Genomic DNA, 26,172 nt, shown 5'->3' with positions numbered 1-26,172 from the left:
AAGCATTCCGTGCCCTGTTCTTTTTCTTCTTCAAACCCCTCATAGGAACCTCTTACTCTCGAGGCGCCCAGTTCCACCCGTGCATCCACCCCTTCCCTCCCCGTTCCCCCTGTGGCGTGGTACGGCCGGCGAGGGGCCGGGACGGCGGGGCGCGTGAGGCGCCGTCGTTGCCGACCCGGCGGTCGGTCAGGGGGACCCGCCGGGATCCCTCTTCTTCGCCCACACCGAGGGGCGCACCCGCGCTGCGCCCCCGGGAACTCCTATCATGGACAGGACCGCCGTGGCCAAGATGGGAGCGGTGGCGAGCGCCAGCGTGTGCGCGCTGGTGGGCGGGGTGGTGCTGGCGCAGTACATCTTCACCATGAAGAAGAAGACGGGTAAGAAGACCAAGATCATCGAGATGGTACGTGGTAAGAGGCCGAGGGTCGCTCGGTCCCCGGGCGCACGCCCTTCTCCTTGTCCTTCTCCTGCGGCCGGCCCCGGGGAGCCGGGCGGATATCCCGAGGGGATATCTGGAGGGGCAGAAGGGGGACCTTGAGCTCAGTTTGGGATTTCTGTAAGGACAGGCGCTGGAGGCAGCAGCAGCTGTTCCTTCCACCTCAGCGTGACCCACTAGCACGGAAAAGGTGCGCGTGGGAAGGGTCTGCGCCGTCCTGCCCTGCCCGGCCCTTAGGTACCTGTAGGATACATACGTACCCGTGGGTCCCGGTGGTAATTTACAAGCCTGCTTGCAATTTGTTTAAAAGAAAAATGGACACGCACACACACGTGTTCAACCATCTGTTGAAACGGGGAAGCACAGTCTGTTCACGGTTACTATAAAAGGAAGATGGAGCTCGCTCTCTTTAGCTGCCCTTGTTAAACTTCTTGTTTAGGAAATTGTTTAAATATCTGCTTATAAATAACTGGGTCGTAAAAGATCTTAGTTTGGACAACGTGCTGATTATATGTAAGTCCGTCAAATGTTGTGATTTGGACACCGCCGTACCAAAAAATTGAACTGAAATCGTCAAGGCACTTGATGTTAGCTAGTGGGTATTTTGTGATGTCCCCTGCTGAATTTTACTGAAAGCTCTGATGAATTTCTTTAATTACACATTGAAGCAGATTTTAGTAAGAGCTAGGATTCTGTATGTAAATTGCGAGCTGCCTAAGTACTCACTTGGCCACGCATTGCCAGGCCTGCCAGTGGAATTCATGCAGTGCAGTTTGTGATAACGTGGGTCCAAAGAAGAATTCTACTTTGAGTTTTTGCTAATTGTAGAGGCATCATTTACTGTTAAAAAAAATACTGTTTCTAGTCATCAGTCATGTCATCTAACAATTAGGAGGGGAATTGATAGTTTTTTAGTTTCTCCAAGCACTGTTCCAACAGCTTAAGGGAGATCAGAAAGTTTGGATTGCCACTTCAGCTAGCACACATCCTTAGGTCTAAAGATGCAGGTCTTCTTTCTTAAGCAGCATTTTCAGTGGACACATGTATTCAGGCTGTTGGATTTCTTTGAAATACGTGAAATACTTTTGTAAACTTCATACCAAGGCACTGAGTTTGTCAAGTATGGGCAAAAATGTGTACATGTGTTTCATTTGAATATGCTGCATTCTGAAGGACTTTCTTTTATCCACCAATGCAGATTTGATTCAATGTTTGTCACTTACAAGACACTGTGTCAGTTTTATTTTATGACAAGAGAGACGTTTCTTTGAGGTGTGGAGGAGACGATGCTTTTTCCAGTCTGTAACTTAGTGTTATTTAGGATGGTGGTAAGAAACAATACTGCCTTATTGAAATGTATTTTATTTCAAAACCCGGCTGGTCTTCTGTGTTAGATTAAAATTGTGGATAGTTCCTGTATATTCAGAAGATTTTTTTGGTTCAAATTTTCTTTGGCGAACATTACACTTTAGTTTTATATCCACATTAGACTCAGAATTACCTTGATGTATAACTTTTATTAAAAGCATTAGGGAACAGGCCTATTTACACCTTAGTTATGTGAATGAAATCTATTTCATTACAATCAATTACAGCATTTTTTTTTCTTTGTCAAAACAAAGTGAGATGAATACAAAACCCAAGTATAATTTAAAAAATACAGCTATCTTTAAGTGCTAAAAATACAGGGACTTTTACAAAATCAAATTGAACATCTATAAGACAAGTTAATATCAAGGACTATGATGCCAAGAATGTTAATTGTGAAGAGAAGTGGAAAGGATTCTCAAGCATTGTGGTAAAGCGTACCCCTCTTTCCTTGCTGAATAATGAAATCAAGTAATTCTTAAATATCTAGCTCATGTTTCAGTAGATGAATTCCTTAAACGCACCAATTAGCCTGGTGGAGAAGTTTAATCTTAATGGAGACACCTTAAAATTACTTCATCCCAGTTGATAAAAAAGGCTTAAAATTATAATTAAAATGTTAATATTGTGTCTTCATCCACAGTGTGTAGTTTGCAAACAGGGAGTTTCCCTTAGGCACTCATGAATGTAGACAGAGTTACTTCAGCTCCACTTCGTAAGTAACAGAGGCATTAATAGTAATGGTCACATGAAGTTTCACTCTGTGTGGTAAGAAACAACCTTCTCTCCAAGCCTTCTGCTATTACTTTGCACAGACACTTTGCCTTTGAAACTGTATAAGTGTTTACACAGTCAGGTGAAAGCAAAAGTTAGCCACAAAGTTGCTCATTGTAATTTAAGGAGATGGATAACGATTACTTGGATTTCTTACTAACTTTCTAGAAAATGTTTCCAGGCTATTTTAGAAAGAGATGAAACCTTATAGTAATGTTCCATCTTTTGGATTTTTTCAAGCCACAGACAAGTTTGCAATTAAGTTGTGTTCCTATATAGTAAATAGTTGTGTTGCCAATAGACTTCAATTTTTGATTACTTTTTTGCTGCGCTTTTGATCAGCTCAGCAGGAAACAAGTGTTTACAAACTAGAGTGAAAGACATTGCCTAAATCTTTCAAAAACATTCACCTGTAAACAGTAGCCCAAATTAATTAAAATATGGAGTTAAAATAAGAAAAAACTTATTCGAGGAGTAACAGTATTTTTCTGTTGTCTGTTTCATAAATAAAGTTGTTAAAATCTTGGCGGGGGTTTCAGCAGCTTGTTCCTCACTCTGGTTTTAGAGCTTTTTATTGTGGCTTTTTTTTCTTAGAATAAGAAACATAATAGAGCTTGTTGGAAACAGAATAGAAGACTACCTTAAACCGAGACTTCCTCTCTCAGATTCGTTTTCCAGAAAACTGGGCAAATGTGTACTTACATGTGTGTATTTCTCCAATCTGCCCCTGAAGCGAGAGTTGTAATTACATGACAAAGAGACTTTATATCAAAGTTCAGCAACAACAAATTAAAATCAACTTTAAAGCAGTTTCTCAGTTTACTAGAAACATTTCAGCCTCTCAACTATCTCTGCACATTGCACTTTTTATTGTGTTAAAGGAAAGAAATGCATGGATTTTTGCAATATTAGAGTTTACCTGGAGGGAGATAAGGAAATTAATGAGAAGTAAGGTAACTGCTATTTATCTACTTGGTTAAGAAATAAAGGAACATATTCTGTGAGTATATCTGTTAGAGGCATCGGGGGGTGTATTTTTTAAATTATTATTATTTTCTTTTATCTGGCAGTCTCTAGTGAGACTGTGTTCTTGTTTCATAGGGCATAGAGCATTTGTGCCACAGATGAAGCTACAACTGGCAGCAATCACATGCCACTTCTTTATTCTTGTCTTGTTGCTGGTAACTAGTTGTTATAGTAACTGTGACGTTACTCTGGCAGGTTGACCTCCCAGTAGAGTCAAAAGCAGAGGAGTAGGTAATGTGTAGCATACATATTCAGGAGTCCAAGTGGTTGGTATTTGCAACTCCTTCATATGTGCTTATGCCTGTACAGAGCTGAAGAAGAGTTTAAGATTCAGTAAACTGGAATTACTAAAAGGGGAATGGAAGGAAGATGGACTTCCTCTAATGAATCCTTTGCAGGACACTGTCACTGTCTGGATGTGCTCAAGAGCCATGCAGTGATATGATCCATTTGGGAATAATATCATTCAAAAGGAATGGTGCTGTGATGTGTGAACCTAAGTAGTGAAAAGTGAAAGAACTCCTGATACCTAATACCACTGCTACCTATTGACATGTGACTGAGGGCCCTTCCATTACTAGAGCATTAGAATAATTTTTAGATTATTATTAACATTTTTAAACCAAGTTAAATTTGACATGTATACTGGAGATACTGTATGCTATTTCTATAAACCTTGGGTTTTGTTTAGACTGTATTCTTCAATAGAAAAATCAGTTGTTGGTGGTAGACACCAATTACTAAAACAAGGTTGTTTTGCCCACATGCTGTTTGCAGAGATAATCATAATATATGCCACCTAGATAATGCATTATACCAGGCTGTCTAATGTAAGCCACTGTGCATTATATAAGTGACCTAACATGTGGCTTGTAAAGCAAGTTTTCACAGGGCAGGAGAAACCCTTAGGACAATGCATGTTGATACAACTTGGATACTAGTAACAGGTTTTATTCTCACTGTAAAATAATTCAGTTGGAAATTTAGGAAATTTGTATCCCAGGAGAACAAAAATTGACTGAATTCCATTGTTTTCTCCTCTCATTGTCAAAATTATGTACATACAAATATTTTACTTTATTTAGTATAGTAAGCTGATCCTGCAATGCAGCTATGTGTTTTTAATAGGTTTTAATTTTCTGAAATTGCTGCTGCCTGTGTTGGAGTTTTTTTTCAATTCCGTAGGTCTTGAAATCTATGTTCTTACAAGGGATGGGTATGGGAAGATTAAAAATATAATTATTAGTTTCTTTAGAACTCATTTATGCAAGTTATAACAGTTATCAAAAACATACTGATGATCTGTACCTGAAAACTGAGTTCCAAGTAGTCAGTATAGACATGTCAGGATACAATATAGATTGTAGGTTTAGGCTCAGAAGAGCTTGTTTGCTGCTTTCTTTTTATCTTTTGTATAAAGTCTTTCTTCAAGACAGAAAAGCAATCTTTCAATTACTCATTCTTATCTGAAATATATTTACCTTTGAATAAATGCTTGCTATGTGTTAAGTCATATTTTTAAGTGATTTTTCTCCTGTTTGTGATAACTCATTTTTACCAGCTGAGCTATAATGGCATCTGTTCTATTAAACTCTTTTTACAGCTTAAAACCAATAGCAAATACTGCAAGTCTTAAACATGTTTACCTTTAACTGTCAAACAATATAAGCAGTAATAAGGGATTTTTATTTTTTAACCTGAATACGCATATCATTGCAAATCTGTTCATATTATGAATTAAAGTTGCATGGCATTCCAATCATACCATTCAATCTTGAGTTATCAAGAACTACCAGCTTTTATAGAAAATATCTAAACTGATGAATATAAGCATTTTAGAGACCCAGGGTATGGATCCATGCATCTATAAGCAGGAGAATACTAGTGGTGAATTCAATAGCAATATACCTAAAAACGTAAAAACGTCACAATTTGTGTTAGCCTGGACTGGAAACTTGCAAAATACCTGAACTTTTGCAGTTCTTTATTTAAAAAAAAAAAAAAGCCAAACAAACAAACAAAAAGAATCACACAAAAAATCCCACCACAGCTGCCTTTTGCTTTTTATTTTCACTTGCATGAATTACATCCTACATGCAAAATACATATTCTTTCCAGTGTTGGCTAGTTCAAGCCATCAGCCACCGCTCTTCCCTCCACGAGTGCATTTTGTGCAAATGAACTACAGGATACTCTTCACCTCCTCCAAGGGTTGTTACGGGAGAGAGTTTACGGAAAAATACTAGAAGAGAAGCAGACTTAGCTTTGGTTGCTGAGTTTTGGTGCGTTTGTCAGAGTAATTGATTTTCCCGGTGGCAGCTCGGAGCAGCAGGGGGCGCCGGCACGGGCCGTGCCTGAGGCGGTGGCGCTGCCGCGGGAGGAGCCCGAGCCTGTCCCGTCGGGGAGCCCCGGCCCGCAGCCAGCCATGGCTTCTCCCGGCCACTGCCCACTGCGGCCAGGCGCCTTCAGCTGCACTGCTCCTGCTGCACCGGGCCCGCAGCCAGCCATGGCTTCTCCCGGCCACTGTCCACTGCGGCCAGGCGCCTTCAGCTGCACTGCTCCTTGCTGCACCGGGCCCGCAGCCAGCCATGGCTTCTCCCGGCCACTGTCCACTGCGGCCAGGCGCCTTCAGCTGCACTGCTCCTGCTGCACCGGGCCCGCAGCCAGCCATGGCTTCTCCCGGCCACTGTCCACTGCGGCCAGGCGCCTTCAGCTGCACTGCTCCTGCTGCACCGGGCCCGCAGCAGCAGCCACAGCTCTGGTGCCTGCCAGGTGCTCAGCGCTGAAATCAGGCTAAGCACAGCTGAGAGGCAGGAACACCTCACAGCTATTCTTCCTGGCTTCCTTTCCTAAGCGCTGTGCAGGGATAGAAGGCCAGATAAGACTGGGCAAGCGAGTCGTTTATATTGTCATGGGGGGTGTGTAAAATAAAAGCAGGGCGTGAAGTCTAACTGGGCTTCTTGCAGTCACAGCACTGTGCAGCAGTTGATCTGCAGCGACTGCTTCTTCCTGAGACACAGTCTTCATACAGCTCTTATTTTGACCAGTTGCTGGATGTCAGTCTCTTTCTCCCATCCAAAAGTCATCAATCACTAGGGGTCAGCTGCTGTAAAACATCAGAGTACTTATGACTGCAGTACACAACATTTCTGTTCAATGGCTATCATGCAGCAGCTTGACAGTGTGCCATTAAATTGGAATCTTGGGCTGTTTTCTCAGTCAACTTTTTTTTAGGTTATTTGTGGGGAGCTTCTGATGGTTCAAGAAAAAAAATCAGTGTCCATTAAAAGTCCGCAGAATTTTTTTAATTTGCCTGATCATCAAGAGTGCTTTATATAAATGCCAAAAAAAAAAAAATAGAAAGCATTTTTCAGTACAAGTGGACATATGTTTAAGATTGCAGCATACAGGTCAAAGAAGACACCATGTTTAAATACTAAAAGTAACTATATTATTTTCATTAATTAATAGCTCAAAATAATTGAGAATTGCACTGACTTAACTCAGAAAATAATTACAAAAATAATTTTAAATAACATTTTTCTAAATTATAGCAATAATACCTTTTGCTGGAAGGAAATGTGGCTCCTACTTTGTTATATCTCAATCTTTTAAAAAATAATTAATTTTATTTATTTTATTTTGAAAGGGCTGGGGCAAAGCCCAGACTTGGACAATTAAGTGTCTGAACAGACTTTCAGACTTCTTGAGCTGGGTTTGCCACCAAGAAAATTCCTGTTCAAATGTGTTTGTTCTGACTTGTTTCCCGCTCATTAACTGTAATTTCCTTCCTGTACTCCTTTATAAAGATTTGTTTGTCTGCTCTGCAAACTGGATCATTGAAATAATCCAAGTTTATTTGTGTTTTAGTTTTTTATTTACCTAGGAGTTGTTTTGTTTCACCTTAATCTGAATGAATAACACTGAAATGTTCCATTAATCTTGTTCCCTTAAAGCTTTCCTTCTGTCAGAAACATACTAGTTATCAGACCAGAAATGTGATTTTTTCACTCAGCAGCTATTATCACAACACTTACTATTATCAGATGCATCACTGCCTTTGCAATGAGTATCACTGATGGGTAAGCCTCAGTTTGGTCTGCACATTTCCATGGAAAAATTGTACATGAAACTGAAGAGTAGCAATTAGCACAAAGCAGAAGCAGTATTGGTACTTTAGCAGTAGTAGAGTGCCAAGAATAGTAGTGGTAGTACTGGTTTTGAACACTTCCAGAAGGCAAGTACACAGAGATAGAAGAAATATGGCATCCAAGTGCATCTTTGAATGGATCCATCAGTGAGAAACACCCATAAAACAATGAGATGTGGAGTCAAAACAATAAAACAATCCTTCATGCCTCAAGTCATAATGCTTCTGCCTGTTACCTTTAAAAGGTGTGTTTGGTAGTTGTATTTAATCTTCCAATTTAATGGAATTTTTTTTCAAGAACTTTAACAAAGGGTTTGTAATCAAAGAGAACCTAACAGTTTAAAACTTCATTTGTCTCAATGTGTAATTTAATTGGAATATTATATTAGCACTTAATTCTTCTCTGTAGTGTCTGGTAATGTATTGCAGATTAAACTTTGTCCTGCTGACTTTGCTTTCAAACTGAGTCCCACAACTCCACTATTCAAGGGTCAGAGTTTATTTGATCTAGATACAGCATTCTTAGGCTTAGTGAAAAAAAATCTAAGCAGATTTTTTTTTTCTTAGAAGCAGATAAGAGAAGAAGAGAATCAGCAGCAATTGCTTCAGTCCAAGCCTTGGCCTTAATGCAAATTCTATTCTAGATAGTGTTACATGGGAAGCTTCTAGGGAAATGAGCATTTGTTTAAGTTCTTTTAATGCATGTCCATGTAAATATATACAGGATACTTAATTATCAAGGTATACACGTGAATGTACAGTTTGGAGTGAAAATAGTATGTCTCATCAAAATTACCTTATTATGCAAGGTGAGGTTTTGCATACCTGATAGCTAATTAAGAATTTGTGAATGTAACACAGTATATTTACATACTGACAGTTCTTAGAATTCTACACTGCTTGCCTAGGTATTTTGAAGAAAGATTATTTGTACCAGCACCCTCACCTGTAAGCATTCTTTAAGAAAGCATTAGATTCTGTATAATGTAGGGAAATGGATATTTAAGACAGACAGACTCCAACATACTCCACAGCAGTATTAAAGGAAAATCAGAGTACCACTCAAATTTAAAAAGTTTTTTTTTTCAAAAATTAATTTTCTTTATCTGTGTTCTAAAATTAAGAACTGGCAAGGAAAAGGAAGGATGGAGTTAAAACTAGGGCCTTTTCCAGTTCTAGTTTATTCCATGTAGAGATACAGAAACCAGAACTGGTTTTGGTATTTAAGCTTCAAGTTAATGATAAAATCTTTATAAAGATTTTACCCAGAAAGCTCTGGTAAGAATAGTGAAATGTATGTATGAAGGCCAAGAAAAAAAAAAAAAGCCTTCTTCTGCCAAGCAATGAAAGGGTGTTGAAACCTTAAGTTCTTCTTTCAATCCTGGTGCTTTAGAAGCTGTTTTTAAAATTTATGTGTAATGTGATAAAATTGTATTGATCTGAACTTGCTTACATTTAGAATATTTTTACCATCAGTTTAAATTTGGCTAGGTAGTTGTGGTATTTCCAAGATACTCATTAAATATATCTGAAGATCTCTTCATCATTTCCAGATACTCAGTGATAACTAAATAATATATACCTTTTCTTTTAGCCTGGCAGTTATAGAGGTTAAATCTCTCCACAGTGAGGGAATGGCAGCTAAGCACAAAGATTAGGTGATTCCCCTAATATACAATCAGAGGAAAAAAATGCCTATCCTGAGCTGTATTCCTTCACTTCAGAACTGTTCTGGATGTTTTGTACCTCCTCTATTCTCTCAGACTAAATTCTTGCCCCAACTCATAATTGGCAAGATCACATGAAATATTGGAAATGTAGACCCTAGTTATTATTAGTTCTTTATTTTCTTGTAAGATCCAAAATGTCTGTTGATCTGTCACCAACAGAAATCTCTTCTTTTAGAATGATTCTGTAAGCACAAGAAAAAGCTGCGTAAGGAACAATGCTGCAATATCTTTTATTCTCTCACCAGAGAAATGTATTAAACAGAAGAAGAAATGTTTAAGGAGTTGTTTTAGTGTGTTCAGTACGGCCATAAATGATCAGACTGTTAGATTATCACCAGTTTTCCCATCAACTGTAAAGAAAGCTGATCTCTGATCAGATCAAGAAAATCTCTATTAAAAAAGTTGTTGAGTATGTCTTGTGATACCATTCAGGTTAAGAGCCTCATCTTTTTAGCATGTACCATCTCTGGATTTATCACAGTTTGTTGAATTCAGTCTTCAATATGTTCTTAGCACTTTTTCATAACATGTGCTGTTCAAGCTCTTTCTTTTTAGAATTGCTTACCCCATTCACAAGTGATCTCTATGACAGACACACACTTTCATATACAAATCATAGTTTTTTGCATCATACCAACTGTAAATATGTCTGGCATGGCTTTTTACACCAAACCTGTACTGCAAAGATAAGTGGTATCCAAAATTCCTGCAACCTTCTAAACCTTTATGAACCCCAACTTCATCAAACTGACCATTGATCTTACTTTCCTTGTAATTGTCACAGATATAAAAAGCTATTCTTGGAACCATTATGCTGCTCATTAACTCAGTTCACTAAGGCATGAATAATAACCATGTTTGAGTACAGTAGGGGTGTATTGGTTCCTTTCTTCTGCTTGGTCTTGGCACTTGAGTACCAAGGTTCAGGTACCTTTCCCTGTCACATGAGGTATATCAAGTAGGCTGTTTTGGAAAATATGTACTAAGTAAACTTATTACAAAAGCAAAATTAGGCAGGAAATACAGTTCTTGAGTGTTTAAAATTGATCACTACAATAAAGCAAGGTACTGCTCAAGTAAAGTTGAGCAATATACTAAATATATGGGGATATATTCAAAAGTTGTTCAGTAGTGGTAGGGTCACTAAGCAGGCATAAAAGCTAATAAGGTCATGAAGAGACACTAGCTAATATTTACACTGCAGATTCAATCACCTTACATAGGATTCAATCACCTCTAAATTTTGTAGGAAATATTCCAAAAAGCTATGACCTCTTTCTTGACCTTTAAAAGTTTATGTCAGTTTAGTTGAAGTATTCAATTTATTAGTTAAAGAAAAAGCTCAGCTTACTTGCATAGGCAATACGCCTGTGCTAATTCTTTTCACAAATGGATGCAACTTAGGTCACGGGTGTGGAAGGACTGGTAGAACCAGCTTTTCTGTGCTTTAGACTAAAACTTGCAGTGCTTCATATTCAAGAGCATCCTCTACAAACCAAGTTCACTTAACATACCAGCATATAAAGTTGAACCTTTTCCCAGTCTTATATAAATTATAAATCATCTAGTGTTTTCAGTAGTGTTCTTTTTCTGCATAGAATATTCTGTTGTCAAGATATGGCCCTTAGCCAAAGAGAAAATGTTAAAATAGAATCTATCTGTTGAAATAACTACACCTCTTCTGTTGTGGTTCTTAAAATATATTGAAACTACCTTCCATATTTCGAGAGTAGAAATGTCATGCTGCAGTTTATTTCTCTCTCTGTAAAAAATATCAGTGTTCATTTTAACTCCTCTTTTACCAGACATTAAACATGGTAAACAAAATGGTCAACAGACTGAAACCAGCAGTAATAGAATGTGGTTAGTAGGAGCTGTGGTATTTAAAGCGTTGTACACAAAGATTTCTTAGATTTGCAAAGACAGTCTTGTTTTGTAGATGAGAAGTTTCATGTATGGCATTTCATTAGAGTGAAAGTACACTGTTGATAAAGATAGAGTAGATGTTTTTCTAAGAATTAGGTGTTGGCTGTATTAATGTTTACAGAAATTTTGCTCACGCCATTTTCTAGGGCTTTCACTAAAACTGTAATCGTTCATTTAGAATGCTTTCCAATTAGTCTGGTATACCAAAAACAGTCTGCAAGAGTTGAACTTAATTTCTGTAACTCTTTTTTTTTTAATCTTAAAGAAAATAAATAAAATAATTTTTTAAAACACCATCTTCTTTTTTGTTTCCCCAGCTTTCTGAAAGGGAAACTAGCTTTCTTTAGGTTCTTGACAGCTCAAAGGCAGGTTCTTTGCAAACTAAATGTATCAAGTGATGTCTTACCTGAACTACATGATTCAGTTAGTAATCGTATTTTACTTCATTGTTTGTAACATTTTTTTTAACATTGGAAATCTAGCAGGGACATAAGCTTCAGCTTTTTGTTGTGCAAATAATTCATATTTATTCAAGACACTGCGCTATATGCATATGTTTCCCAAACATTATTATAAAAATATTAATGGAAAGTCTGCTGCCTATATTAAAATACTATAAAGGGTAAAACTCTCTGAATGTTACCTGTTACAACAGTGTACAAATGCTATAAGAAGTAGTTTAGTGGTAGCTATGAATCCTGGCAATACCAATGCCAGGTAAGTTCAATTTACTGTATAAAGTCTTTGCAGGGATTATGTTATATTTTGAATATATATTTCACACTCTCACTACTTCAGGATGCAGCAGACTTTAGCATGTACATTTCAGGGGATCTTGGTCAATTCTGAGAGGATAAGTGTTGATTAAAGTTACATGTTTTGTATTAGCTCAAGTATTCACTTCAGTTGTTTTGTTGGCTTAAAACAGAGAACACCTCTGAAAACAAAATGAAAGTGCACATGTAGGTCAGATACACAGAGGAATCCTGATAGACTACGTAGTAGCCTACAGTTGTAATGTAGACACAAAACATACAGATCTACTGTATCATTCAGAAAGTCTGTTGGGTTTTTGTTTTCTTTAGTGTAAAAGGCACACCGTCCTTCAAAGGAAATTTTCATAGCTAATGAATTCCTAAAGTCCTGCTATTGTTGGGGGGTTTTTATAGTGTTACAGGCTTTGTACATACTACGCTTGTAATCTGCCCTTGCTTCAGCTCTGACAATTACACTGGTCACATTAGTGGCCATGTATGAATTGGCCTGTTGTTGGTGGTTAGTCCTGGCATCCTGAAACAGGGATCATAAACCTGAGGTTGAACACTGAGTTACGGGGTAGTAATAGAGAAGCTTGCACTGCTGCTATAGCAATAGTCAGCTTTGTGTGACACTAGCATTTACACAACTTCAAAATGTAAAATACAATTAGATAAGAGTTCCATCTTCTGTCACCTAGATATGGTCTTTAATCATGCAGCATGCCTAATGACAAACTTCTAAAACTATGTGGAGTTGCCTTGTCTCTCAATAATCCTGACAAACAAGGCTCCTTGATTTCCTGTTTCAGTATCACACAGATAATTACAGCCAAAACAAAGATTAATTAATTCATTTGCTCCTACAGGAATAAACATTAATGAAACCATGTAAATGAAGCTCTAAGAAATTTGTGGCACTGTGCAACAGGAAATCTTAAAATACTTGGAAAGATTTTGTAAAAGGGCTAAAAATTAACAAAGTAGTAAACTTCTGCTTTGAACAACTGCCTTCCTCTGTTAGAGCGACCCAAATTTGCCTGCTGCATCCATGAAAGCTGTTCATTCAGTGAAGGTCAAAGGTTTTGTTGTTGGTGAACCAGCCGACGATCTGTAAGCCCGTCGGGCTGTACTGCTGAGCATAACAAAGTGCTGTGCATTGCTGACATGCGTCACAGGATCCTGGGGTTTTGCACGGGGATTAGTCAGGCTGTATTTGGAAACGCCCTCAACTGCACCCTGTGCTGCTATATTAGTGTGTCTCAAGCAAGAGGAATTTTCTTTTGCTTCTGCAGCTGCTCCTGCAAAACCCTCTGGTAAGTGTGCACAGCTTCTGTCAGCAGTATTGACTGTGTTCTTGCTTGTGTTTTTAAGCCAAGGTTATGAACTGAGGGCTTACTTACAGTTGTTAATTGTGACTGTGAAAAATCCTAAAAACTGTATCTTTAAATTAAAATTTTAATAGCACAGAATGAGCAACAGCATCAAAGGAATAAATATACTTAGTGGTTTTCATTGAATACATTAATTCAGCTTATATGTTCCTCTACTTTTAACTATGCATCAGACTATTCTGAAGTCTTGGTATTTTCACAGTGATGTCGCTATGTACCGTGCATGTTGGCTTTTATTTTATACAGCAGGAATAGAAAGACCACATAATATAGCAGACCAATTCTTAAAAGGATTTGGTTGGTTTTTGTTGGCAGCTTGCATGCAAGCCCTGCATCTCTGGACTCTGCTTGCCACCTATGCTGTTGCAGTAGGACAAAATCAAGGACAGAAGAATCAGGAGTGCCCTAAGCTCAACGCACAGGTACTCTCCTTTAAAAGCACAAGAGGAAATGCTGTTGTCATGTTTTCTGTGAAAGTGCTCTCTGCAGATTTTTATAAGGGTTTTTTTTTTTCAAATAAAGTATCAAAATCCAGCACATTAAGTATAAAAATACGTAAATAAATAAACAAAGTAAACCAGGAAAAATTATTTTCGTGTGCATCCTATTCCATGTCTTAAAATAGCTTAGGCAGTGAACCCATTTTCAGTTATTTCATATAACGTGTGCTGGGTATCTAGTTTTACAGTATGTTATGAAGCAACTGTGAAGATACTTAGTGTTCTGTTGTTTCATTCCCGTAATAACTACTTTTTAGCTAAGTAGTCCTAAGGCTATTTCTTGGCAGAACTACTAAAATAGTTATTTAGTAATTACTAGTTACTAAGGATTTCTTACCACATTTGAGCTTGCATCATCTGAATATAAAATGTGTTACGGTTTTGGGAATTATAAATTAGTGAGTCTCTGTCCTGAGCTCAGATTATGTTAGAAGAATGCCCCATAACTAGTGAGGTTCTCCTGACTACCTGCACATAATGATGTGACTGATGTGATTACACTCATGTCCAATACCTCTTGATGTTCCTGTCTAAAATATAAGCCTACTAACAGCTGGAACAGATAAGAGCCTCTGTTTCACTCATGGGCCAGAATTCAAATTGTCTGAATTACAGGCAGTCTTGCTTTATACATGTATATGTATAAGTATATGGAGGAATATAAGTATATTATATATATATATATATATATATATATATATATATATATATATATAAGTATATGGAGGAAAAAGTTCCCACAATGTCATTCTGTGGATTTTGTTATAGCTCCTCCTTGCAACTCAAATGTTGCAAGCAGCTAAAATTACATGGAGAAGCTTGCATGCTTTTCAAAAGTTTTTTGTTAGCTTTGTTTTCTAGAGCAAGTCATGTTCTGTAATAATAGCAAAAAAAAAAGAAAAAAAATTGGAAAATAACATGTAAATTAAGTAATGTGCCCCATTTCTTTATATTTTTACTAAACTGTTACTTTTTTTCACCAGGAACACCAAAACCAGTTTTCTGTAGTTTCTGGGTATCAAATTTCACAGCTATCACTGCTGCCATGCCCTGCCTTTTTTGGTTCATGCCCATAAGTGAATATATGTGATAGCTAGTCTAAGACCTTGAAACTGGGCATCTGCAGTTCCGAAAATAAATGTCATTTAGTCTTGGTTCATACTTTTGTACCTGTAAGCTGTCAACGTAGATTAGAATAAAATTTACGAATCATTTTCCCCTATCCAATTTATGACTCTGATTTTTGTTTGCCTTGCTCAGAAATAATATGGATAGCTCTCCCTGCCAGCCCACCCTTGTGTGTTCTATCAAAAGATAACAGGTTTGAAATCTGCAGTCTAAGGCAGGTTTACCAAGAAAGTAGGAAAATAGAAATTGTGTTATACTTTAAATGTACATACTGTCAATAGCATTACAGCTAGATCTTTATTTAGATCTTATTTAATGCCCTGTCCCTTTCATGATATTATGGTAATCTGAAATTTTGTGGAGTATTTTTAATACATTTACAAGTGTGAGAACAGTTCTTACTGTGATTCAGAATTACTGACATCTAACAAAGTACAACGTCAATCATTGAGATTTATAGAGAAGTTCTGTTAAAATTTTGTCCACCCATAATCCAAGGTGTTTTCTTAGCAATGATTTGGTTTTTGGAAGGCTTCCATACTAGATGAGTCTTTATAAAATAAGAAAACTTGGTATTTGCCAAGTAGTGTAGGCTTACAGGGTATGAGTATAAAAATACTCTGCACCATTTTTTTATGGCCTTCGTCAAAGCATTACTTAGCAGACTTATGATGACAACTCCTACAGTTGGAGTTAGTTCTAGTAATATTTCAGGCTCTGTGTCTAGGATTGTGAAATGAGCCATATCTCTATGTAGTTAAGATAGCAAGTAATTCATCAACTCATCCTTCCCTACTTAAAATTATTGACAGTGAAAACAAAAGGTCACTCAGTTGTCCTTTATATGGAGTTTTTTGTTTGATTTTTTTTTTTTAATTTTTGTGTTAATCATCAGGACTTGTTTTACTGGGTAGGGGGAGGAAAGTAACTGCTGTACCTCCAACACTCAGTAGACTGAAAGATTCAGTATAATCCTAGCTCCAGAACATGACATTACGCCTTGTGGACACAATCAGTTTTTAATTTCCTGGGACACCTAATTGGAAATATCTACAATGGCAGTTGTAAATTTACATAGATCACTAAAATGAATAACAGGTCTTATCACCAGCTCCTGTTTTATAATCAAATTGACACAGCATGCACTTAGATACACGCTGCCTCACATACTAAGAAGACAACTTATGTACTAAGCAGCACCTGGATGCATAAAAGCAGTTCTTTTGCATTTATGTTATCCAGTTGTATATAAGAAACTTCATTTCAAAACTAGAATTAAATACAGCAAATACTTCTTTTTATTTAACCCAATACACAGATGCATGTCTCATGTACTAAATAGATTTGTAATTTTCAGAACTATCCTTGTTGTAAATGACCCATTCTGTGGTTTGTAGGACTGGGGGATTTCCAAACCTGCGTGAATCCATTACTGTTCATTCCTCAAGGTATGACCATAACATTCTTAGCTACAAAATAATTTCCAACATCCTTATTCCAGTTACCTGCTATCACAAACAAGCAAGATAATTTTTTTCCTTTTCATAAATCCAACTAAGCTCAACCTTTAAAATAATCTTTTTCAGGTTTGTTCTTCCTTCTCTCAAAGGCTCCTTAGAAATGTCAGAGACTAGAAACTAAAATGTACTTGTGGCCAGTGTATAGATCAACCACAAATTACCTTTGGGAGTTGTCACACTTACGTTTTAAGACATACCAGCCTCTGAGCTATTCAGTAGCATATAGATGGTCTTGGTAATAAAGCAAAACTCTTCTCACACTTTTATAATATGACAAAATAAATAGGGGCACTTAAGTGATTTATCATTATATACTTTCAGATGTCACAATGAATTTTGAATTCCTTTTCCTGTGCTTCTGTAGTTTTAGTTCTGTATGTGGAAGCTCTTGACTCTGAAAAGCTTTCTTGACTTGGTTAAGGGCTGTGGAGATTTTTGGTTGGCTGCTGCTCTATCTGTGCTCATCCCAGTCAACTGGTGCATCAGAATTTTGGGAGGTTTATGTGCACCCTGAGTTGACTGTTAGAATTTTCTTAAACAGTAAATAGAAACACTAATTTTATCAAATTGACTGAACTTTTCACCCTTTGCTCTTTCATCTATCTTATCAGTTCTTTCCAAATAGAATTTGCTTTTCTCTTCCAATTGTGAAGAACGGCAAAATGCAACAATGAAACAACTAAACTGGGCAGAAGCATTGGAGGAAACAGTCTGCCAGAAAATTGGTGGCTGCAGTTTCAGTTTCATTTACCCAGTCCTTAGAAGGTTTCATTTGCTTCTACTACAATAATGATAAAGAATAAATAAAATTATTACTACTTAATGTTCAGGTGCAAATACTAATACAAGGAACTAGTGACTAGTTTTCCTAGTGACTAGCCACTAGGAAAAGTGGCTATTTTGTCTAACCGTATTTGTCTGAGGCTTTATCAGATGTCACAACTGTAATGTAGACTTGTTTTTTCCTCTGAGAGTGCCTATGAGACTGAAAATGTCTGGATTATACTTGCTGCAGAAGACTTTCTCCCACCCCTAAATTAAAATACTCTTCAACCAAGTTGTGTGAAAAAAATGAAAAGTGTGTTAGAAATCAAGTAATCTTATGAACTGATCTTGAGTATGAGTTTACAACATCAAAGCAGGAAGCTTTCATCATACTTAAAATCTTTAGCAGTTTCTTGTTTGACATAATCTACTAAAGTGTTTACCAAGATTTTTCCTCAGGTTGTTTCAGAAACTTACGAAAGGACTCAGTCTGAAATAAAACAGTACCAAACAATCCAATTTTCCTCATCCAGTCCCTTTCTTTGATCTCTCCATCTACCTCAACATCTGTTTAAATTAATTATCTTAAGAAATCTGTTGCTTAGTGTCTAAGTAAACCAAATAATGCTTGAACTATTTCTTTTAAAAGTATGCATTCAGATTTCACTGTTTAATGTTTGCATTCTAAATCTAAAAATACATATATAATTTGCTGAAGGTTAAAGGAATTAGTCAATTTACAGTACAAAAATTACCAAACCAAGTCAATTTACAGTACAAAAATTACCAAGTCAAAGTGCTTTGTGCTTCATTATGAAGAATATTGTAAATGCAGAAGAAAGTGGAAAGCTTCTTTTGTTTACCAGCACCATATAACATACAAAAGAAATACCATAAAGCACCTTTAAAGAGTTACAGATATTACAGATACATATTTTGTTTTGTGAAGCTAGGTGTGCTGTTAATTGTGAATAAAGAAATGCTTTGTAAAGGTACGTCTCAATTTAGTGAATTCTTTAATGGATATTTTTCAGGAATTCTATTTCTTGTCAGCACTCATTAGCTTTCTCATTTACTCTGAGCCTGGGAAATAGCTGAGAGCTGGAAGTCAATCCCGATGTACTTTTTTTGTCTTTGCTGTGCTAAAAGAAGTAGTAGCAAGACACTGCAACAACACCAGGAACTCAGAGATACTGGCTTAGGAGATACCTCTTTAACAGAAAATGTCTTTGCCAAAGGATCAGAAAGGAAAACCTTAATTCTTCCAATTGAAGTGGAATTAATAGAGTTTGTTTCTTTATGAGATTTATAAAGCAAAGAAGTAGTGAATACCCTATTCAGGACAGAATTTTTGACAAGATGCTGTGGTATAGGTGAAGCTTTTTTGAATGGGGAGAAAAACTTGGAAATTTATAAGAGACTCATGATTAGGGTTCTAGAAAGATTTCTGGTTTCGGTTTTCAGCAGTGTCTTGGAGGATATCAGCCAGAAAGCAGCAGTAAGCACAGTGGGGATTTAGAATTACTTGTTTTACTGAAAGATAGGAGCACTGACATGGAAGAAAAGATACAATCCAGAAAGATTAAATGTAAAATTTAACACTTTGCACAAATACCTGTTTCTTTCTAGGAGTCATTTTGAAGAATATTTGGTCACTACCAACTGTTTCTGAGTGGTTCTCACCATATTACTGCTTACACAGGGCACGTATTTTAATGTACATGCAAAGATGCTATCTGAAGACAAGGGCCAAAGTGGCCCTTCAGCCAAGGCCTTGTCAGAGCAGAGCAGAAAGGTTTTACCCACAGTCATGGATGCTGTGTTGGAAAAACAATGTGGTTCAAGTGGGTGGGCCAAGACAACATCAAGAATTATCAGAGATTTAGAAAATTGTGTTCTGCAAAAGAAGATTGAAGAACACTGGCATTTTACATTCAGGCAGAAGGGAAAAATTTATCCAGTGAGCATCTGAGAAAAAGAACACTTTTCTCCTAGCTGAATGACTTAAAATTATAGTAAGGAAGATTAGACATTAAGCAAACTTTTCTAAACATACAGGTAGTTGAGGAATATGTGAGTGGGGGTCTTGAAGAATGAGTTAGATGAGCCTCTGCTCATCTGATAAGAATGTAGCTGTAATGTTTTGCTCCCACCTGAGAACAGAGTGGACTGGAGCTGATATTTCAAGGTCTGTCCAGATCCTCCTTCTGTCTGGCACACAAGTGTCTTTTCCCTTACAAAAACATATGTTTGCAATACTTTAAAATGGCACCTGTTTCTTATGTGATAACCAAATTGCAATTTGACTTCAAGCTGGCTGTTACTAATGAAGAAAAGACTTACTAGCATCAAGAGCTGCAAGAAAGAGTTCTGTATGACTTACTGACAATATGAGAACTCTGGGTCCAGAAACTTCATGAAATAGAAACTCCCCCCCACACCTTTTTTTTCTTGTTTTTTAATTAGCTCATTGCAGCACAGATTACTAGCTGTAAGAAATGAAAGTTGAAGGATCAGAATGTTAAAAACGTAATTCCTAACACTTTATCATCTCTGAAGTTTTATAAACAGAAAATAAAGCTTACTACTCATAAAAAAAAATAAAGCTTACAACTGCCTGTTTAGCCAGATTGCAAATGTCCCATGTCTTTTTTTTGGAATGGGTCTATACATGATTATAAAGGAAAAAAATACATTCTACATTGGGAAATTCCTGTAAATAAAGAGTTCTTCTACTATTCTGCAAGTTTGAAGATAAACTCTTAGAGTAAACAAAGGCTTGGGGAATTGTTTGGGGAAGAATGGGGTTTTGTAGGTTTTGGGTGTTTTTTCTTGTTTTACACCAAATTCCTTATTTATCATAATATTCAAGAAATATACTTAATCCAAAATGAATATATAGTGTGATATCATGTTATTTTAAAAGTGTGCAGTGAAATAGGTAATGGTAGCAACTGATGGACTGGCTAGGAAGGAGGAATTACTGCACAGCCTTGTTGTATTGAAGTACTAAGTTGACACTCATTCAGCATTCTCAAGGAAACAGTGGACGTCTTCTTTAACTCTGTTGATACTTTAAGGGCATATTAATAGCAAAGAGAGTTAGTTTTAAGATTTACCATCTCCTAGTGCCATATCTGAATCACAAGATGATCCCATATGTCCTGTTCCTACATATCCCTTTTTTCCTACAAATAAAATTACCTTTTCTGTGAGTGTCAGCTTATTGAATAAAATGATAATAGGAAAGGAAATTTAAGCAGATATTGTAAGCAAACGGAACAGTATGCAATTGATCAATACATCCAGAGTATCTTTTGCTTCTTCTTACTCTTGCTTTCTGTCCTGACCATGTCTTGATGGCACATGAAACTTTGTAGATGCAGAGCTTCCAATCCAAGCTGATGGATAGCAGCTATTGCCTGGAAGGTTTTTCTCTGCAACTGTGTTTATGTCTTTGTTCTTACTCTTCATAGATGCCAGAATTTCAGAAGAAGACTGTCCACATTAAGGACCCAGCAAGAGTAGAGGAGATTATTTGTGGTCTCATCAAAGGTGGAGCTGCCAAACTTCAGGTAAAGGTGCAAAGAGTTTGGAATAAAAGCAACTGTAGGATTGTTACTCTATGCCAAAATATTTAAGTATATCTATATATATGTAATAGAATTCAGCCTACAAAAAATCTCCAAAACTTAGACATGTTAACTCTTTTAATAGTCTTTGTTGATTCAACTGTAATTCAGCCAGACACTGGTTAAGTAAATTACTTAAGCATACAAGCTTAGTAATTTCAGAAAATATTCTCAGCAAAGGAATGAGAAAAACAGTTTTGTTAGAAAAAACATTACTATTCTGGGATATGCTAACTTCCATGACAATGGCTCAATAGAATAGGGAGGCTTCTGTGACACACATGCTACTCAGCTGCAGCTATTGTTGATCATTCAGAATTTCTAGCCATTCTTTATTTTGTTCCTCCATGTTGTAAGACAGTTTTGCTTTTTCTTTCCTTAAATAGATTATTACAGATTTTGATATGACATTAAGTAGATTTTCCTACAATGGAAAAAGATGTCCAACTTGTCATAGTGAGTACTTTTTTTTTTAATACAGATTGATTTGTTTGCTCCTTTTAGTTTTCCCTATATTTTAATTTTCTATTCAATTTATTTCCTAATGAGATTTATATTGACTTGTTACCTAATCTGTACATTCTACTGACAAAGTATTCTAGTGACTGTTTTTATGTGTGTGTATATACATATTAATCAAAATCGGTGGGAATTAAATCAGATAAGTTGCCATTCACAAATAAAGCCTTAAGTTTTGAACTCTCAGATGTTAGTGGCTAAATATGGTATGGTTGACTTTTGTTTTTCAAGAGCCCATCATAGTCCTGACACCTGCAAGAACCAGACTGTAAACTCCTTAGAATTCTTGGCAATTTTATTCATATGCCATAGTATTTTGGAACAAACAAGGAGAAGTATGAGCTTTAAAACATATAGGATGCCTCATAATGATTTTGAAAATAATTAAATCTCAATAAAAAGATACAAAAACTTGTAACAGATCAATATCTGTAAAATCAGAGATGAAGGAAAGGGCATCTTTATACTTAGGAAGAAAAATGTGCTTTTTGCTGGTTGCTGGTAAGAAAAGTTCTGAGGAAGCATACTGGTATGTCACCAGACATTGTCATCTGTGCCATTTACAGTGTTGTAGAGAAAAGTAGAAGAAATGCATTATCTTGTTTAACTGTCTTTTTTTTCACCTCTTTCCCAGACATCATTGATAACTCTAAGATCATCACAGATGAATGTCGGAAAAAGGTAAACAAAAAACCTACAAGCATTTGGTTTGTTGTACAGACATCTGTCATTATTCCCTGACAAGAATTTTATTTTGATTGCTTAGACCAAACACCAGTGTATTTTATGAAAAACATTAAACATTGGATGGGTTTTTTTTTTCCCTTCAGTTGTTGCAGCTGAAAGAAACTTACTATGCCATTGAAATTGATCCAGCTCTCACCATTGAAGAGAAATACCCATATATGGTAGAATGGTAAGAGACACCTCCTAGTTTCAGATTGTATTCATATTAGATTTAGTAAGTTTTTAAAAGCAAATTAATGGCAGTACTTAGCTTTTAGCTGTCACAGTAACTGAATTAATCTCTTAAAGTTTTGTACAACTGGTTTTGTTTTGCTCTTAACCTGAATAAGTAAGAATTAACCATACAGGATGCTTTTCATCATGAAATTTAATGAAAGGGGAACCTTAGTAAGCAACATTCAACCCATTTTTTTAATTTATGTTCTAGGTACCATAAATCTCATGCACTACTCATTGAACAAGGCTTACAGAAGGACAAGTTTGCAGAAATTGTAAGGGAATCTGATGTTATGCTGAAGTAAGTTCTTTTTGATTTGAATTATATCAATGGTTCAAAGCATTTTCTGTAGATTCTTCCTGAGTGTTGGGGGGAGTTAAAAAAAAAAGAAAAGAGAAATTAAGAAACCCACACATTTTTCTGAGAATGAGACACCTTAACCTTGGACCACATTGAGCTCCCACTTAATTGGTGTGCTATATCTAAATGTAGACTATAATCTCACTGTATAAAGCAGAGATCTGGAACTTTTTTTGGTCCCTTCTCTACAAGCTTAATTTCTGTAGACTTTCATCTTCTTTAAATTGCACTGGTGATCCTTTTTTTTAAGAGCAGTGTAAAGTGTAACTTAATTCCTTTGAGAAGCACTTGAAGAACATGTTTCATATGTTGTATTAAATATTGTTCTTCCTCTATGACTGAAGACAAGTTTAAAATCCTTGTTCAAAATGTGCTGTGGCTTTCATCTCTTTGAAAGCCCTCTAAAACTGTAAATTTTGGAATACTGAAACAGGATGTTAGAACTTAAATTGTGAAAGTATTTGTTTATAACACTCGCTGAATCCTTATTTTTTGTACAACAGACAAGCACCCAATCTCTGCCTGTTTCAAAGCCTAAGTCCATGTTGACTGAATATTCATCCACAAGCTAAATTTTTTTCCAGAACTTTCACAATACTTTTTTAAAATGTAAAATTCTACCAATCTATCTCTGTATGAAGAAAGCATATAGAGATGATATTATCTTGTTCCTGGAATGCTATACATGGGGTACTGAATACTAAAAAACTTTCAGGAGAAAGCAACAATAAATGTTTTTAAGATTTAAAAACAGAATTTCTTTTATAGTAATGACTATAGAATGTCACATATTTAAGTGGGGAAGATTGAAAGGAGATTTACAGCCTGATAGTAGGTCAGTGAGTTCTGCTAGTTGCTTTGTTCTGGAGTACTTAGGGAGGGGGGATGTGTTTTTAAATCTTTAAAACATGATTAGAGGTTTTGGGGGGAAAAATTATACAGACCAAGACTAAACAGCTTGATGCAGATGTTTCTTGCAAACATGCCTTGTGTTAGGTTGATGCTTCTTGCTGACCTGAAAAGGTGAAGTAAAAGAAATGCAGTAAAGTCTCAGGAAATATTAATTATTTTCCACAGATGATGTGACTGTCTCCTAAAAACAGAGACATTTCTTGGCTTTATTTGAGATTTGATTTTTATTTTCATTCTGTGTTGCAGAGAAGGGTATGAGAACTTCTTTGATAAGCTCAGTGAACATAATATTCCTGTGTTCATATTTTCTGCTGGGATTGGTGACATTCTTGAAGAAGTAATCCACCAAGCTGGGGTCTACCATTCTAATGTCAAAGTGGTTTCCAATTTCATGGATTTCGATGAAAATGTATGTATGAGATAACATGTTTGATAAAAACCATAGTCTGTGGTATTTAGTATCTATTTATACACACTACAAAATAGATATATTTAGATATATATAGAGAGGTATATAGAGATAGACCTATACACTGTTTCAAGCAGGGAAAATCACTGTGCATTCTCTTAACTGTGCTGTCACAGCCATTACATTACTCTAAACTAATTAATCTTGTCCATCATGACAAATTATGTAGTTCAATCTTGGCTCAACAGTAACATCACCTCTTTCATTCTAGATTCTGTCCTGCCTGAATGGTACCAGAAATAACTTCAGTGTTGCTTTTTTCAATAGGGAATATTAAAAGGATTTAAAGGAGAATTGATTCATGTTTACAACAAACATGATGGTGCCTTGAAGAACACAGAGTACTTCAAACAGCTAAAAGACAACAGCAATATCATACTGCTGGGTGATTCTCAAGGAGACTTGAGTATGGCAGATGGAGTAGCAAATGTTGAGCACATTCTTAAGATTGGCTATCTCAACGATAAAGTAAGTAGCCTTACATAACCTTGTGAGGTTTGAATGAAGCACTGGGAGTTAGAAACAGGTTTGTTATAATGCGGTTCAGATATCAAACCAAGTGTTTAACCTATTTGGGTTGACATTTCAAGCATTTTTCAAGGGGTTTTTTTCTAACCCATAGCACAGAGCCACAAGTATATATTGCCTTGGTTTTTGTACAGAAATACTTCCAAATGGGTGTTTCCTAGAGAAGTTAAATTCAGAGGCTATAAAAATCAGTTATCTTAAATTCCTGTGGCTTCTCCTCCTTTTAGTACTAAATTGATAATTGAGAATATATATAATCTCACAAATAACAAGTCCAGGCAGTCTCTCCTCTTTTAGTTTTACTTCTTGGGGTTTTTAAGTGACACTCAACTGATTATTCACTAAGTTATAATGAATATCCATTTGCATTGATGAGAGAGAAAATGTCAGTTTTATATTTCTCCCTGCCCTTCCAGAAGTAGTTCTTCTTTCAGTATCTGTGTGTGAGATCCTGGAATAAACATGAGGTATTATATCCTGGAATGCACTTTAGGTCAGGCCACTCCTACTCTGTCCTTCTGTGGAATTCACTTGTAGGAGTAATACATTATTTGCACGGCTTATTCCCAGAATTTGGTGGAAAGATTGGGCAATATTATAATGACAAAAAACTCTTTCAATAAATAATTCTCTAACTAAGGGAGTCTTTCTCTTTATCCCTTTTGTAATCAGGTGGATGAGCTGTTGGAAAAATACATGGACTCTTATGATATCGTCTTGGTGAAAGATGAATCCCTGGAAGTTGCAAACTCCATTCTACAGAAAATCCTGTAAATTGCAGTCTCAAGTCACTCCATTCCTTCCAGGAGGCAACTGGACAGAAGAGCACACATGTGCTATCGTAGATGTGTTTATTACTCATTTATGGAACTGTTTGATTTAATTTAAAACTTTTATCTTCATTTTGGTATTATGGAATATATATTGTCTCAATTATCAACTACAAGCTCCTTTTACTGCTCTTACACTGTTCTTTATTGTCTCACACTCCTGTTATAACGACATCTAAATTGGATGTGATAAACTGCTGCTGATGGGATACTGTGGTTCACTGTCCTTTTTAATCAGGCATTTCAGAGCAGCATTTAGGAAACATGGCTATTTTGTAAAATTGAAGGTGTAAATGCTCTGTAAAGAGAGTGTGTGTTTGTTGCCTTTTCAAAGACATTTCAGTCTCAGCTGTACTTTGAAGGATCTTACTCATATGCTACATAATTTCCCACAAGTTTTTAATATAAATATTTTTCATCAGTAAAAATGCTTTTATTCACCCAATTCAGGCAAGGTGTTTCTTCTTCATATTTTTGCATCATTGC

General features: G+C 36.4%; 2 protein-coding genes across 10 annotated transcripts in view; one reads left to right on the top strand and one right to left on the bottom strand.

The window, feature by feature from the left end:
- The first annotated feature begins 112 nt into the window (after positions 1–112).
- On the top strand, positions 113–26,131 carry NT5C3A (5'-nucleotidase, cytosolic IIIA). Of its 6 annotated transcripts, none has more exons than XM_030266980.4 (10): positions 113–377; positions 13,875–13,981; positions 20,949–21,047; positions 21,491–21,560; positions 22,258–22,304; positions 22,454–22,539; positions 22,798–22,887; positions 24,106–24,268; positions 24,596–24,796; positions 25,529–26,131. In XM_030266980.4, the coding sequence occupies exons 1-10, from the start codon at positions 266–268 to the stop codon at positions 25,628–25,630; spliced, it is 1,077 nt and encodes a 358-aa protein (XP_030122840.1). In that variant the 5' UTR covers positions 113–265; the 3' UTR covers positions 25,631–26,131. The 6 variants fall into 6 exon arrangements, with proteins under 6 accessions (XP_030122840.1, XP_002199308.1, XP_012427165.1 ...); XM_012571711.5 differs by having other exon boundaries at positions 136–403; XM_012571712.5 differs by lacking the exon at positions 113–377 and adding an exon at positions 13,333–13,481.
- Positions 5,644–26,172, bottom strand: part of FKBP9 (FKBP prolyl isomerase 9) — a 44,055-nt gene continuing 23,526 nt past the window's right edge. Inside the window, exons 9-10 of one of the 4 annotated variants that reach the window (XM_072925831.1) lie at positions 23,892–23,962; positions 5,644–6,710 (exon numbers count right to left, since the gene is read on the bottom strand). In XM_072925831.1, the coding sequence (XP_072781932.1) occupies positions 23,940–23,962 (23 nt within the window). In that variant the 3' untranslated portion in view covers positions 5,644–6,710; positions 23,892–23,939. Of the gene's footprint in view, positions 6,711–22,719; positions 22,947–23,891; positions 23,963–26,172 lie in introns of those variants that run through there. The other 3 variants (XM_072925833.1, XM_072925832.1, XM_072925834.1) reach the window with 3 other exon arrangements.

This window comes from Taeniopygia guttata, chromosome 2, assembly GCF_048771995.1.
Source record: "Taeniopygia guttata chromosome 2, bTaeGut7.mat, whole genome shotgun sequence".
NCBI classification, from domain to species: Eukaryota; Metazoa; Chordata; class Aves; order Passeriformes; family Estrildidae; genus Taeniopygia; species Taeniopygia guttata.
Note: the sequence above shows the minus strand (reverse complement) of the source record. Positions and strands in the feature narration are given on the sequence as shown.

Excerpts from the sequence above, each read along its gene's own strand:
- NT5C3A (XM_030266980.4), top strand. The coding sequence starts at position 266 with ATGGACAGGACCGCCGTGGCCAAGATGGGAGCGGTGGCGAGCGCCAGC. Across the intron at positions 21,561-22,257 it reads AAGATGTCCAACTTGTCATA|ACATCATTGATAACTCTAAG; the intron begins GTGAGTACTTTT and ends CCTCTTTCCCAG. Across the intron at positions 24,269-24,595 it reads TCATGGATTTCGATGAAAAT|GGAATATTAAAAGGATTTAA; the intron begins GTATGTATGAGA and ends TTTTTTCAATAG.